The sequence below is a fragment of the Parasteatoda tepidariorum genome, chromosome 6 (genome assembly GCF_043381705.1).
Source record: "Parasteatoda tepidariorum isolate YZ-2023 chromosome 6, CAS_Ptep_4.0, whole genome shotgun sequence".
Classification (NCBI taxonomy): Eukaryota; Metazoa; Arthropoda; class Arachnida; order Araneae; family Theridiidae; genus Parasteatoda; species Parasteatoda tepidariorum.
This window is the reverse complement of record NC_092209.1, coordinates 72,524,617-72,539,615: the sequence shown is the minus strand read 5'-3', so window position 1 is coordinate 72,539,615 and position 14,999 is coordinate 72,524,617. Positions and strand designations below refer to the sequence as shown.

Sequence of the window (14,999 nt, the reverse complement as noted above, 5' to 3'; positions counted from 1 at the left end):
GTATTGTTTTAAAAAAAAATTTTTTTTTGCATATTATTTGAAAAATTTAGGATAAAATAAAACCTTCAAATAAATTAAATATGTTTTCTTTTTCTTATAGATGAGGCTTACTTTGTTGATTGAAAATTTTTTTAAAATTTATCATATCCTAAAACAGAACTCTGACTCTTTTTTCCTGATCATTATCTCTTCAAATGTATAATTATCTTTAAGTGTTCATATTATGGTTGAAATTATTATTTAAACAAAAAAGTAACTTTCTATGACTTGTTTCCTTGGCTGAGAAAAAAAAGATTTTTTTTTAGATTTAAGCATTAGTTCTTTTCTTATTAAAAATGTTCTTTATTCAATTAATGCCATCAAGTTTTTGTTTATTTTTATCTCAATATGTTCATTTATAAATGGGAATTATTTTTTTTTTGTTTATTTTTCCTTACCTTAATTTTTTTTTCATATATTCACTACTTTTCCCTCATTGCTATTTATATAAAATGACAAACCTGAAAATGCTGTGCCTTTATTTTCTTTTGTATATAAATATTATTATCTTATTTGCTGTTAAATTGAATTTCTATTTATTAAAATCTTGATGATCTACAGAGCCGTCCTGAGTTGTTTTACATGTTTTCGCCTGCATTGATGCAAACTAATCCAAAAGAAACTGTTGATGCTTGGATTGCCCAAGATCGTCGATTAAACCCTGTTCAATTGATTCCTGCTTTAGTCCAGTTTGATAGCAATAATGATCCCAGATTGGTAGGATAATTTTAAACTTATTTTCTTATTTCTGGTGTATTTTAACTGCAGATTGATAAAACTTACTGTGTGCATCTAAAATAATACTTTTGTGGCGTAACTACCACTACGAATATTAAACATCAATTCACTGGTATGTAAGACATGCTAACTTGACTCAATCATGAGGTACCTTTTGATAGATGAAGGTTGGCATGGTCGATAACTCCGCCGCCACATTGGTGACCCGGACGTGATTTGTACACGCAGTAACGCCCACTTCGCAAAAATCTTAACAGTAACTCCTACTTCGATGTATGATCCACACTGAACAGTTGACTTGCTACTTGTGATAGCGGCATCATCCACCTCCTCACTCTGTTGCTGCTCAGTCTCGTCTCAAACATACACACAACGTCTGCTAAAGGCAACACAGGAGCGTCCACGTCTGTGAAGTTAATACACCTCTCACATTCAGCACTAAAAAAACCCAGTCATCTTAATTCCAGCTCTCTCGGTCTTTCACAAGTACAGCAACTAAAAGGAAACCGTTCATTGAATTCTATCTCTGATAAAATTCTGGTGGGGGGTACTGATTTTTTTTGTGGCGTAACTACCAATACGAATATTAAGCATCAATTCACTGGTATATAGGACATGCTAACTTGATTCAATCACGAGGTACCTTTTGATAGATGAAGGTTGGCATGGTCGATAACTCCGATTATACTCCAAAAAATTTAGTATAATTTTGATTATGCTAATTCTTTATTCTCACTAATTCATGATTCTTTATTCTCACCAAAGAAAATCATGGCTGGCTAAATAAAGCAGTTTAAGTAGCATTATTTTTAAGAAATATAATTGAAGAATTTTCCCATGCTTTAATAGAAGACAGAAGAACTATTAGAATTGTTAGTTTTTTTAACTGATATTTATTTTTATTTATATAAAATTTTAGCTCTATAGCTTTTATATCTAAACTAAATAAATTTGTAAGCTAAGAAACAAATTTTTTCGTAGTAATTAATATTTATTCAACTCTCCTGTATGGGTATCATTTAATTTTTTTGCTCTCTATGAAATTAATATTTAAAGCAAAAGAATAACAACAGGTTAAATTTGAATTGTTTTATGAATATATAAAGTATGCATTATAGGATTATGTTAGAAAAGCATGTGGGATAAATGAACTCAGAGTTTTTGTGCATATTCATGCTTTAACATACTATCAAAAACAATTGTTAACTAATGACAAATAAAATAAAAGTGCGCTATCTAATTCAAAATATTGCTGGTGCTACTCACTTTATCTTTATCTCAGATTCTCCTTGATAAAGTAGATATTCTTAGCTAAAAGAATTAAGCAATTAAAAAAAAAACACAACAAAACAATATATTTATTTTTTATGGAACATCAACAAAGTTACCACTCTCTCAAAAGTAAAGTTTAATAAGAATATTGCAATCACTTCAGTTAAAAAATTGAAAATGTAACACATGTCATTTTATTGTAATTTTCAGTAAATATTTTGCATACATGTAGTTGAGTTTCATTGACATAATGTCACTGGGGAATGACTCGACAACGAAAACATATTCTTCATTCATGTAGTATTCCTTTTATATTTTAACATTAAACTGTCAGTTGTCCAGCTATCTTATTCTTTCTGTTGTAAAAATTTTATTCATAATAGTGCAATATCTAAATCTTGCATAAATTTTGCAGACATTCTTTTTTAAATAGTGATGCATTTGGCACCATAAATAATAATATTCTGCTTAATATGTTTTTTTCAGGGTAATGAAGCTATAAGATACCTTGAATATTGTGTTGATAAAATGGGAGTCAGAGATCAAGCTATTCATAATTATCTATTAACATTATATGCCCGTCTACAAGAAACTGAAAAGCTTATGACATATTTGCAGCAACAGGTAAAACAATATGGTTTTGATTTTACTTTGTAACAAGTTAAGAAAAAACTATTATCCCCTATTTGCATCTAAGTGCACAACAAATGGATATCAAGCTCCCAGCGCAAACATATATCAACATCAAAAACTCTTAAAAAGACATTGCACAGCCTTTTTTTTTTGGTTGTTGCTTGCTTTTTTTAATCATATGAAATGAGGAAGCAAAAGTTATTGAATAAGAGCTATTGTTTGTTCCCAATAAAATTAGAGAGTTGTGTCATATTTAAATAATACTTTCTGTTCGCATTTAAAGAAACTAATGAAGGAATAATAAATACCGTTTCTTGCAGATGATTTTCTTCTACTGCAAAACAAAAGTCAGAATTCTTTATTTCACATCTTATTTGTCAAGAGCAAGTCAGCATAAGACGCATAATTTTCAGTGGTCCAATCAAAGTCATTGCTCTTGTAACGTCACATAGTTGTTTCTTTTCAAGAACGAATGTTCTCCTTATTTATTGAAATGTGTCGACAAGTTTAGGGTTCGAAGTAAGACTAAGAAGCTGTACCTTTTTTTCTAATAATTCTATAATTTATATGGTAAAAGATAGCATGAATTAAATATCTGCCTGACGGGTTTGACTTTTTAAATCTTTTATATTTTTTTGAAAGCATATTTTTATAATTTGATAACAAAATAAAATGGAACTATATGCAGTCGCAGATGATTATTTGAATCCTGTACCACAATGGTCTTTTCTTAACTTGCAACAGAGTATAGAATGTGATATAATGATTTTCAATTCTATATCTGCCTACTTCCCCCATCTGATTTTTCAATGCTCCACTACTAAAACGTGATCATATATTCCATGTAACATGGTAAAAATGATCAAGCTTTCTCGAATAAGGTGGCTAGGACGTGTATTTTAATGTAGTTTTGAAAATCTTGTTAAAAAAATACCAGAGGGAAAAAGAAAAAGAGGATGACCTAAAACAAGATGGCTAGATAAATAGGAGAAGTGGTTAAAGGATGTGGGAGTTAATATATCGAGAAATATATCATCAAATAGATCTGGATGAGGTAAACTAAACAAGGCAGCTTTGGACGGTAACCAGCCATAGTGTCTAAGAAGAAGTATAATGATTTTAATAATGATGCTATATATAAAGTGACAATGATTTTATGTATAATATATTATTTAAGTGTGGCGACTATGAAAATTATTATTTTGAAGTTCAACTCAATGCTTATTTTTTTGATGTTAGATGTTTTTTTTTTTTAAAAAATAGTGTTGTGTTTAGAGAACATTTTATAAAAAAATTTGTATTAGTGAAAATGCGTATCAAATTTCTCATTTTCCAGAGAGAAATTAAAATAAAAATTTAGTCTATACATAAAAATATTGCTTTGGTCAATACTTGGAGATGAGAAGGTCCTAGTTCTAGATTTTAGGTGAATATCATAAACTTGATTTTTTTCCTTATATTTTCAATTTCTCAGCTCTCAAATTTCCAACTTAAAATATTTTTAAGAAAATAATCCTGGAAATACTTTATTTTCAAAAATGTAACAAATTTTACCTTCTGAGCATTGAGCTCCTGGGTAAAATTGTACAGACATTTTCCTGATATTCACTATTTTTCAAATCGATAACATTCAGAAATTGATTTTTTGATGCATGAAAGCGTGTTCTTGAAAATTTGGAAAAAGAAAGGACTAACACTCTGATTGTTAAAAGGAAATTCAATAAAATAAAATTCCTAAAACGATTTGATATATGCATAAAATAATTACAAGACTGGTTTGCTAAATTATATTGACCTATTTGCAATTAGACTGTAAGTGATATATACATAACAGTAAGCTGGCAACTGCTCAATAAATTTCCAGTTACTTAGGCTATACCTTAATATTTTTCACTTCTGAAAAAATTGACTTAAAAATTTCTTTCAAGTAAATTGATCATGTGTTCAGATATATTTTCATTTACCCGTTAAATAAATTTCTAAGAAACACCTAAGCAGATTTTTCAACAAAGATTGCTACTTTGAAAACTCTTGAATCAGTTACATTTTCATAGTGAGGGGCAGAGCTTTTTTTTAGACTTTGTGGGGCCTTGGGAAAAATCGGTATGGAGCTTTTCATATTTTAGAATTACTCCTCACCGTGGAAACTTAGATTTTCGGTAAGTTTATGGACTTGAAATCTTGATTTAATTTAAATAGAATATTTTAGGGAACATGAACTTCTTTTAACCTAAAACCACAAATAGTTAGAAGTAAAAAACAGTTTCATAAATTCAGAATATTAGAAGCAATCGAATTAGAGTTCTACTGGTAAAGTTCCTTCTCTCAGTAAACAAACCCTTATTTTAAATACTTGAATGTATTTATAGGATGAATCGGATGTTCCTTATGATCAAAAATATGCATTGAGAATTTGTTCAGAGCTTACTGGTTTGGAGAAAGCTTGTGTGCACATTTATACAACTATGGGATTGTATGAAGAAGCTGTGGATTTGGCCCTGAAAGTGAGTGCATTTCTGAATACATTTCATATATGTATATCTCTTTCTATGTATTTTACTTTGTTTTTATGAATATTGGTTAATTGTAGGTTGATGTAGAGTTGGGAAAACAAAATGCTGATCGTCCTGAAGATAATGATGACTTGCGCAAGAAACTATGGTTAAAAATTGGTAATAAAATATTTGGCTTTGTTTTAGATATCTAAAATAAATTTCAGGAACCCTAAATAGTGCTGAAACCTTTCAAAGATATGAATTTCATTATTTTAATATGTATAACAGTAATTTTATGCATTTTAGTTAGCTAATAGACGTTGAAGAGTTTTTTTTAGTATATACTTAAACCAAACTTTTAAATCTTCCTCATATAATAGTTTAAAGAAAATTATCATAATCAAACTGTTCTAAAAATTAATTGTTGACCAAATCTATTATGCTTTTCCTGTGGTAATGCATTAGTTGAAGTTGCTGTGTATAGCTGATTTTATCTACTACTATTTGTTTGCACTAATTTTGTAACATTTATTTTCTTTTGCATTAGTTATTTATTTTCTTATGTAATTTTCTTTTGCTATTTCCGCCTTTGCACATATAGTATATTTCTAGTGTATTGTGTCTTTCTTGATTCTAACTAACAGATTTTGTGATAATTTTACTTTTTCTTTCTGTTTTAAACTTTAGCCAAGCATGTTGTAAAAGAAAAGAATGACATTAAAAGAGCTATGGAAGTATTGCAAGAATGTGATCTTATCAAAATTGAAGACATCCTACCATTTTTTCCAGATTTTGTCACCATCGATCACTTTAAAGTATGTACCCATTTTGGGAAATATTTTGTTTTTAATTATTTGGTCCTCATTTGTGCAAATGTTGATCATTAGAAGATTGTGTTTAAATTGTTTTTCGTTATTTGATTCAGTTTGGAGGTGGTCATTTAACAAGGTTTGACCGTATTAATGACGTCCAGTTTCTCAGTAATATGTGCAGAATGCTTAAATATTCTACAGCCATCTAACTAAATTCATTTACAATTACCTGTTGGTTTTGCCTGAGCTATAAATATTAAAGTTAATTATAAAATATAATTATAAAAACCTAATTATTAAAGCTATGGGATTGGAGAATTACTGATTGAACACATAGTTTTCAAAAGTTTATTTTATTCTACCTCTAAAATAATTTGAAATGAAGTCATAAATAAAATATTTGTGTTAACTATAACACATGCATAAACAATCGAAAAAACAATCATGTATTTTATAACAACTATAAGGGGTCATTCAAATATTAAGTAAGCATATTTTTCATAATATCAGCCTCCCCCTTTATGAAAAAAAAAAATCACAATTCCCCTCTCAGGCTTAAGTACGTTAATTGTTATTCCCACTGCCTAGTTTATTTTATAAACCTTTTAGTGTACGTTGATGTATACATATTAATTTATTTCATAATATTTATGAGTATAATATTCTTTATAAATCCTTTTGTATTTAAAACTGTTAACCCCTGAAATAGGCAACAAAAAAAATTTCCGAATTTTCTTTTCCAAAGTTCAAATTTTATTCCACATTTGAAGTTTTTCTAAGTGTAATTTTTTTGTTAAATATTTTTATTTTTGAAAAAATTTTGAAAATAAGGGGATTTTAATGTCTTATGTTAGCACTGCTCATACCCCTCCTCTCCCCTAGTCAGTAAAAATAAGCAAATCCCCAACAACTCCCCCCCGTTTACTGTTTTTGTAATATTTGAATAACCCGTAATATTCTCTGAACAAATAAAAGGAGAAATTTTTAATTCAAGAAGTGAGAAGGTGACTCCCACAAAATATTCTCTTACATGCCATAGATTGAGTCACAAATTTAAGATCTTGTAATAAAAATTTACTATCAAAGTTAGCATCAGGATTCTAATAGAAATGAGACAAATATTTTTTTTGTTCCACTACATTTATCTATCTCGCTTGCCTGAGATTATGGTGGTTGTGACTTCAATTGAGTGGAATCAACATAATTTCAAAAAAGAAGTTTAAAACTTTTATTTTATTAAAAATAAACTATATTTGTTTTATCAGCATAAGCTGTTCTCACTAAGTCACAGAAATTTCATTTTTGACTAATTTATTATTTTTTTAGAAAAAAACATTACTTTTTTTTACATTTTAAGATTTGTTTCTAATAAAGGGGGAGTGAGCAATTGAATAGCTTTTAAAAAAAATAGTGCATGGAGCATAATGACTAGTTTATGTCTGGTTTGAGTTTTAACTATATTAAACTGTTCTCACTAGGTCACAGAAATTTCGTATTTGACTAGATTTTTTTAATATTTTTAATTTCATTAAAAAAACATTACTTTTCTTACCCTTTAAGAATTGTTTCTAATACAGAGGGAGTGAATAGTTGAATAGTTTTTAAAAAATAGTGCATATGAGGCNTTACTTTTTTAAAAATACTTGTACTTTTACTCGTTACTTTTTAAAAGTAACATTGCCATATATGCATATGAGGCATAATGGCTAGTTTATGTAGGGTTTAAGTTTTAACTATATTTTGTCACTGAAAAGTTTAGTATTTTTCGGTGATAACAATTTTAGATTTTCCTTTAATAGTAATTCAGAACTTTTGTTATTTTTAGGATGCAATCTGTTCGTCATTACATGATTACAACCAGCATATTGAAGGTCTGAAAGAAGAAATGGAAGTTGCAACTCAAAGTACTCAAGAAATTAGAACTGAAATTCAAACATTTCGAAACAAGTATATAATATATACCTTTTTCATAGACATATTTTTACTAAATACACATTGTGAAAGTTTTGATTACAAATTTCGATTGAAGATTTTAAAATTAACTATGGTTGTGTATCATGATTAGTGTTCCTATATAATTGTAATTACTTTGAGCGGGCTAATTTTTTTTTTATGATCATAGCCAAGGATTAGATTTTTGTTTGTTTGTGTTTCAAATGATCTGTAAGAAAATACAAATTTTTCTATGCTTGGTATTGTCAAAATTACTATTGTCCTTTTGTACAACTTAAAAAAATTAAACATTAAAATAATTCATTTCACTAATACACAAATTATTACAGTAAATACAATTCTCTAAAAAAATTTCTTTAATAAGCAATAATATTGGACGTGTAACATAATATTTTTCAAATTTTCTACCTCCTTACCATCTCAATTTTGAACAAAATTGTACTAAAAATTTTCCTGCTGTATCTCTACTTTTCCACTGAATAACAGAGGAAAAATTATTTTGAAAAGCCAGATCTAGTCTCCCCCTTTATCACCGAGTTAATAAGGTATAAAGTTGTGCAACTTCTCCATTCAAGTTGAACTATAATGACTAAATTTGGCACTTTATTAAGTTTGCAGAAAATTAAATGATAGTATAGTTAAACAGGGTGCATAGCATTTTTAAATAGTGCTTAAAGGTGCTTATTTTTGATTTACGTTTTTTAAAGCCCTCAAAGGTGCTTTTTTTATTTGGTGTTTGTAAAAAGTGCTTAATTTTTTATCTTTTAAGAAGAGATTTTTTCTTTGCCAAATCGATTACGAAAAATTCGTGATTTTTATAATTTTCTCTGCAGTATTTATCAGAAACTAGTTATTTTATCATGATTATGTAAAGGTTTTGAAAATGTTTTTGAATTTTATTAATTTTATGTATATAAATGAAGAACTTTAAAAAGGATAGAAAAAAAAATTTTTGTTGCTGCACAGATCCTAGTTATGATTTTTTTATTTTTTGGAAAGTGATTAAAATTATTTTTTGATTTCTTAAAAAGTACTTAAAAGGTGCTTATTTTTGATGAAAAATCTGACTATGCACCCTGTTAAAAACATCCCAAAATTTGTAAAAGTGGATATATTAAAGCATTTTCTTCGTTTTAAATTGCTTTTAATATTTTCTTGACAATAAAAAAGTTATATGTAACCTTTTACTAATAAAAAATGTTCCACAATTGTTTTGTATTTATGATTGCAGTATTAATGATTTTGTATTATGCTTTTGTATTTATGATTTTTGTATTATGATGAAATATAAGCTGCAATTCTGCTGATTGAAATTATTGTTTGCAAAAATATTACATTAGAAACTATGTAAAATATACATTTAAATTATGTTTTGTCTTAGGTTTAACATGGTAACTGCTCAAGAAAAATGTGCCTCCTGTGGTTATCCCATTATGGGACGTTCCTTTTATCTTTTCCCTTGCAAGCATGTTTTTCACTCTGTTTGTATGGTTTCCGAAGTGAGTGTATATTAAATAATTCATTCTTGTTTATTATGTGATATAAATTATATTATACAATGTTTTTATACTTCCTTATAAATATTAAAACAATTATAAGTACAGTCAAATCTCCATTCATCCATCCTTCCCGCATTGTTTTCTCACGTGTAAGGTCTTGTTTCAACAGTTCTTTCACATGTGTTATGCTTATAATCTTAATAACACCCAGTTAGATCATTTTTAAAACTAGCAGATTACTGTTTCCATCGTTTAGAAAATTTACCATTGTTGAAAAAATTTTAAATATTAAAGGAAAACAATAACAGTAATTCCTTATACCAATGATGAAGAAGAAAATGATGATTTGCTAGAGTTAGAGGAAAATGCTTAAAAACAGCTGGTTTATGCATCACTTGATGAAAATGTTGAAACTTATGGTGGTGTTAATTCAAGAAATGGTCAGATAAGCTACAGAAATAATACGTGATCTCGATGAAGATGGTAATATGGAACCCTAACCGTGTGCAAAAAGACTTATATACCTTTGAAACAGTTCGTAACTGTTTGTATTCACACATATTTACAGAAAATGTATAGTAATCTGTTACAAATTTCGAAAAAGGATTATTTTCACGGATCATCTTTAATTAATTGCATTTAAATTTCTTATGCTTATTGTAAATTTCTTAATTTTCAGATTTATTATTTTATTACTTTCTCATACTGTTTAAAGTTTGAGAGGACCCGCATTCGTTATGTTTCCATATCTATGATTTAATTGGAATAATTTACTGCTTTAAAGTATTTTCTAAGTTTCATGGTTTTAATTGCTCACATGTTCAGGCAAGCACAATACTGTTGTGTGATTAAATCAGGATTAAGACTCCTGCTTTTTGTTGCAAATAGCTGATAATTTTTTCTATTTCTTTTAAAAGGATAAAAAAAATATTATGGACTTTGTTTTCTTCTCATTAGACATTGTTTCCTTAAAAATTTTAGGTGCAACCCCATCTACCCCCAACAAAACAGAACCGTATTACAGAGCTCCAAAGACAACTAGCTGCACTGGTAGGACAAGATGATTCGGCTTCTATATCTTCCGCATCATTAATGTCTGCATCAGTTAGCACTAAAGACAAATTAACTGTAAGAATTTCTTTTTGAAGTTTTTAAATAACTACTGTTGCTTTTGTCGATGAAAGTGTTAAGAATAAGTTCACAGAAAGTTATTAAAGAGTTTCCATTATAAAGAAGAGACATCACGACACATACTCTGTGATTGTGAGGTCTATTCTGCTCAAAGATTTGAGCATTTAGTGCAGCATTGTGTCAATGCCTGGGAACTGCAAAATGTTCCTGTAAGGTGTCTGCTGAATTTTATTTCAGCTATAGGGCTTTCATGCTAATCATGATTTAGGGTTTGGGTACAATAGACCTCTGGTTGATGTGCCCTGCTTGTTAGAGCTGCCCAACCTCTAAGTCTAAATCTCTCATTATAAAACTACAGTACGTGAAAATGTTATAAATTGTTTTCAAAATGAAAAAAATGGGCAGCATTTTTTCCCCTTAAGTGTTCAAAAGCTTATTTACTTGTTTTAGAGTTATTTTTTGGTTCCTTTTATTTGCAATTGAATTAAGGGAACTCCATCGTATGACATTTTAAAAAAAAGTCCAGAACTAAGAAATTAGTATTAATTAAGCTACACACTTGTGCATGTAATTGAAACTCATATATTGACACAATTAAAACAATTCCAATCTCTTTTAATTAAAGATAAAAAAACACTGTGAAAAGGATAATCCAAAACTTTACCTAAATTCAGAGATTAGGTGGTCCCGCAGTGGACTGATCGTTAAAACACGGTTCCCAGCAGATCACCGAAGTCAGGGATCACTGGCTGCAGTCAGTGTGCGGGTGGGTGACCACTTGGAACAGTCTGCTTAGGGACCGAGGGTGTGCGGTATTGGTCCTCGTTAAACTGTTCTACCATAAAGTGCTCTACTTCGCGTGCAGGACATCGTGCTACCGAAGCGGGGGAGCCATTCCCTCTGCAGAGGATCAAAATTGTGATGGCATGTCTTCGGATCATCCTCAGGGATGTTTCCCAGACTGTCGCCAATAACCCATTGTGCAGCTCTAGTGCGACATAAATGAACTACAACAACAGAGATTAGGAGAGAAGCAGTTTCTTAAGATGCTATATTTATTCATTTTGTACACATTAACCAATTATCATCTAGTTTTTCTCTTTAAACTTCTGGGAATTTGGCTTTATAATATTTTCTTTTGAGAATATTTTATGTAATTTTTTCCTTATGCATAATTTTTAAATATAATAGTTATTTACTGGCTCAGTGATGACACTCATGATAATGAGCTTTGTTTTCCTTATTTATTTACTTTAATAAAAATACAGTTATAATATGAACTTCCGTAATGTGATAAATGTTTTTTTTTTATTTTTTTTTTTAATTTTTTAAGGCTGAACTTGATGATCTTGTTGCTTCAGAATGCTTATACTGTGGTGATATAATGATTAGGTAAGTTATTTATCCATTGTAATCTAGTGAGCAAAATATTTTATCTAATATTTATGATTTACTATACAAAGTGCTTTGTAATCACCAAGCTTAATATATATATATTTTTAACAATCCTCTCCAAAAGGAAGTTGAATAAGTATGTACATTAGGGTTATATATTTATATTTAAAAACCGTCTTTTTTTAAAAAATTTTTTTAACAAAATTAATTTTTGACAATTAATAAACAAAACATAAAATTTTTAACACATTTATCAATTTTGAAATTTATACCTAGCCAAAAGTGCTAGAGTAGAAAGCTTTGGGACAAAAATTTATCTTATCAAAAATTACATTACAGTTTTTCATTCAGGGTATTAAGTTGAATGATTAGGTGTGTATCCTAACTATACATTTATAATTAATATTCTAGCTTCCAGAACTCACTATAATTGCTTATTTATTGCCAAATGAAATTCAAGGAAAATTTTATTAACAACCTTTGATATCTTCTTGATTTCCTCAGGAAATTAAACAGGTTTTCAAGTTTCTAATTTCGCTTCCAAAAATAATTCATCAACTTTTTATAATTAATTCATTTTTTCCTCCCTTAATAATCTTGTTACACCAGTTTGCCCCACTGAAATGAACTTACTGTATGGTGCACTCTTCCAGAAAGTGTGCATTGCATGTCAGTAAGTTGAAGTTAGGATTTTCTTATTGTTGCATAGCAATATATTGGAATATTTTGCAAGATTATAAATAAAAATGCTGTTGACTTACAAAGCATATTAAGCACATTCTTAATATACTTTTAGTGGTCTAATCCAATATAGGTCATTGAAGTATAAACTCGTCACAATTTGAAGCAGATTGGATCGGTTATAAAACATCCTGCTAGCGCCAGCTAAATAGGACACTCGTACACACAGGTCATTGTATGGATACCGGCTAAATATTGCACTCGTACATATAGGTCATCGCATGGATGCCGGGTAAATATGGCACTCATACACACAGGTCATCGAATAGATGCCGGTTAAATGGCGCATGTACACACAGGTCATTGCATGATGGATGCCGGTTAAATGGCGCATGTACACACATTGGTCATTGCATGGATGCCGGCTAAATATGGCGCTCATACACATAGGTCATCACAGGGATGCCTGGTAAATATGGCGCTCATACACACAGGCATCGTATGGATGCCGATTGAATATGATGCTTGTACACACAGATCATTATATGGATGCCGGTTAAATATGACGTTCGTACATTCCAGCAATTCCGAGGATGACAGTTAAATATGACACTCATATACACAGATTATTGTGTGAATGTCTGCTAAATATTCAATATGGCACTCATACCTACAAGTCATCGAGTGGATGTCGGTTAAATATGGTGCTTGTACTGAAAGGGTTAAACATTAATTTGTAACCCCCAATGAGTGTATTTTTTGGCATATTTTTTTTACATAGTGTTTTTAAAATGTATATTAAAGGTGCCATTCATGAAATGCCATGTATATTAACTAAAATGAATTCATAAAATATACTAAACATAGTTTAATAGAATTATGCTGCATTGTTTTTATTGTTTACTTTTTTTAAGACATTTTTATTGAACACTATTTACATAAAAACTTACTTAATTGAGCTAATATTCAATAATTTGTTTGTAGGTCGATTGATGTAACCTTTTTGAACATGTCAGAATATTCTTCTATTTTGAAAAGCTGGGAGTAGCAAGATTAATTTCATGTACAATTATAAATTAAAATTATTATCTTGATTTGATGGATTGAAAAAAAAACTTTCTAATTCATCATAAAATGAAATATATGTATATAGCAGCTGGACTGTGATTATTTTATAAATAAATATTTTTTATTTAATCTTACTATATTCATGTTTCTTTTTCCCTGTGAATTATTTAGTATGGTAAACTATGAATCAATTTTATAATTGGAGTTATAGTTGAGAGTTAATGTTTTGTTTTTCTAAAACTCTTTTGACTGGAACATAATTTGTTTTTACAAAACTGTTTCCTGTTATGGTTAAATTATATTAGTTAATTGATTTATATATGAAATTAGGGAGAATTAGGGGATGTAACTTAAAGTTTAAATTAATATGAAATAAAGTATTTTCATAACTGCTAGTAACTAAGTTAAAAATACAATTGTTGTGTTTTGATTTTTCATTATATTTTAACCACATGCAGCATTCCAGAGTTTTAATAATTTTTGAAGAAAAATTTTTTTTTATAGTTTATTTTAAGTTATAGAAGACAAACTCTGTATACATTTGCTTTTATGTGTTTTTTAAAAAAATATTTCTAAGCGAATAAGTTCTTTGTGATTTAAGTGTTTAAATTTTATTATTTCTATGAAATTTTACTACAGTTTATTGTACAGTGAAGGAAGGACAATGTGTAAAGCTCTAATGACTTTTTATTAATTTTATAGCAAACAGATCCTTTGATATTTGCTTTTCTAATGCTGACAGTGACTAAAATGTTAAGTTAGTACATAACTTCATTTTTAAAACATAAAAACTGATTTTAGTCAAGAGTTTTTTTTTATTAAATTCTACTTTTAAGAATAATTTTTTTTTACATATTTTTATGTAATATATGAAGATCTTAGTGGAAGAACTGGCTAAGGGACATTTTAGTGAATTTGAGTAAATAAGCATTAAAGTTTATACGTTCTTCCTTTTTTTTTTGCTCAGTCTTTATGAAGATATAATACACACAAAAAATTTTGGGGGTCTATTTATTTGATTCTTACTCATTTTTAATGGTTTTTGTGCATAGTATTTGCTTGTTTTTGTGGTGGATTTTTAATGTTTTGCATCGAATGTAATTTAGTTTGAAAAGATAAAATAAAAGCATATACAGGGTGTTCCAAAATTCTCTTTACAACTTCAAAAATAAATAAGATATTTATATTCTGTCTTTTGCATGTATTACTGCAACTAATAAAGTGTTGTTTAGTACACTTCAACATGCGCACCATTGGTAGCCCTAAGCACTTCCAGTCTGTAA

At 28.8% G+C, this 14,999-nt stretch overlaps 1 protein-coding gene across 1 annotated transcript in view; it reads left to right on the top strand.

Moving 5' to 3' along the window:
* LOC107454108 (vacuolar protein sorting-associated protein 18 dor) overlaps positions 1–13,850 on the top strand; it is a 34,254-nt gene extending 20,404 nt beyond the window's left edge. Inside the window, exons 20-29 of the mRNA XM_043039943.2 lie at positions 601–756; positions 2,536–2,673; positions 5,052–5,186; positions 5,273–5,354; positions 5,865–5,992; positions 7,815–7,936; positions 9,324–9,441; positions 10,423–10,569; positions 11,906–11,964; positions 13,633–13,850. Of these exons, the coding sequence (XP_042895877.1) occupies positions 601–756; positions 2,536–2,673; positions 5,052–5,186; positions 5,273–5,354; positions 5,865–5,992; positions 7,815–7,936; positions 9,324–9,441; positions 10,423–10,569; positions 11,906–11,964; positions 13,633–13,696 (1,149 nt within the window). The 3' untranslated portion in view covers positions 13,697–13,850. The remainder of the gene's footprint in view (positions 1–600; positions 757–2,535; positions 2,674–5,051; positions 5,187–5,272; positions 5,355–5,864; positions 5,993–7,814; positions 7,937–9,323; positions 9,442–10,422; positions 10,570–11,905; positions 11,965–13,632) is intronic.
* Positions 13,851–14,999: the final 1,149 nt, after the last annotated feature.